This window comes from Mandrillus leucophaeus, unplaced genomic scaffold, assembly GCF_000951045.1.
Source record: "Mandrillus leucophaeus isolate KB7577 unplaced genomic scaffold, Mleu.le_1.0 Scaffold150, whole genome shotgun sequence".
In the NCBI taxonomy this organism is placed as follows: domain Eukaryota; kingdom Metazoa; phylum Chordata; class Mammalia; order Primates; family Cercopithecidae; genus Mandrillus; species Mandrillus leucophaeus.
The window spans coordinates 4,828,591-4,829,964 of record NW_012101477.1 but is presented as its reverse complement, the minus strand read 5'-3'; the positions used below and the strand labels follow the sequence as shown (position 1 = coordinate 4,829,964).

At 44.1% G+C, this 1,374-nt stretch overlaps 1 protein-coding gene across 1 annotated transcript in view; it reads right to left on the bottom strand.

The window, feature by feature from the left end:
* Positions 1–293: 293 nt before the first annotated feature.
* RBL1 (retinoblastoma-like 1) overlaps positions 294–1,374 on the bottom strand; it is a 100,511-nt gene continuing 99,430 nt past the window's right edge. Inside the window, exon 22 of the mRNA XM_011975026.1 lies at positions 294–504. Within this exon, the coding sequence (XP_011830416.1) occupies positions 334–504 (171 nt within the window). The 3' untranslated portion in view covers positions 294–333. The remainder of the gene's footprint in view (positions 505–1,374) is intronic.

The window sequence follows — 1,374 nt, the reverse complement described above, 5'->3', positions numbered from 1 at the left end:
TCCATGTTGGTCAGGCTAGTCTCAAACTCCCGACCTCAGGTGATCTGCCCGCCTTAGCCTCCCAAAGTCCTGGGATTACAGGCGTAAGCCACTGCATCTAGCCGGACTATTAGCATTTTTAAAAGGCACTTAAAATATTCCTTTCCAGTCCAACTCAAAATACATCTCTGTCAATTACATTTTGGATAAATATTTTAAAAAGCACATTTTTGTGCAATTTTTTTCTTATAATCCAGCAATATTTACCATCCATAGGGCTAAAAGGTTTGAAGGACAGAGCTCCAACTTTCTGCAGAACAATCTGAAAGTGCTTTTATCATAGAAACAAGAACATTAATGATTTGCTCTTTCACTGACAACATCCTGTAGTCGTTTCAGTAAAACATCATCATTTTCTTGACAAACGCGTTTGGCAGGGGATTCTGCATCACTATCGATGGCTATTACTCGCTTCTTGGTTCTCTGCTCACCTTGCCTTATCATGTTGTTGATCTCTTTCAAACTCTGTGCAGAAATAGAGAACGTGTGTGAGTAAAAGAGGGAGAAGGGAAATGGCAGCAAACAACCAAGCGAATTGTTTTTTCCTGTGTTCTATCCTCTATCCAAATCTTCACACTGGGATAAGGATTCTTTTTAAAACTTAGAACAACCTCATAAGGGATGGCTTGAACTAATCTTTTCAGGTGGTTTAAAAATTAGATTTAAGGCCAGGTGTGGTGGCCTGTAATACCAGCACTTTGGGAGGCCAAGATGGTTCAATCACTTGAGCCCAGGAGTTTGAGATCAGCCTGGGCAACATGGCAAACCTGGTCTCTACAAAAAATACAAAAATTAGGCAGGTGTGGTGGCTTGTGCCTGTAGTCTCAGCTACTCGGGAGGCTAAGGAGCATCACCTGAGCCTGGGGAGGTTGCGGCTGCAGTAAGCAGTGATCATGCCACTGTACTCCAGCTTGGGAAACAGAGTGAGACCCTGTCTCAAAAACAAAACCAAAACAACTGAATTTACTGTATAATAGTAGTTCTCGATGTGTAGTACCCAGACCAGAAGCAGAAGCAGCATCTATAATTTTTTTATTTTTTGAGACAGGTTCTCTCTCTGTTGCCCAGGCTGGAGTGCAGGGCATGATCTTGGCTCACTGCAAGCTCCGCCTCCTGGGCTCAAGCTATTCTCCTGCCTCAGCCTCCCTAGCTGGGACTACAGGCACATGCCACCATGCCTGGCTATTTTTTTGTATTTTTAGTAGAGACAGGATTTTGTCATGTTGGCCAGGCTGGTCTTGAACTCCCAGCCTCAAGTGATCCCCCAACCTTGGCCTCCCAAAGTGCTGAGATTACAGGGGTGAGCCACCGTGCCTGGCCTTATCTGTTTTTTTT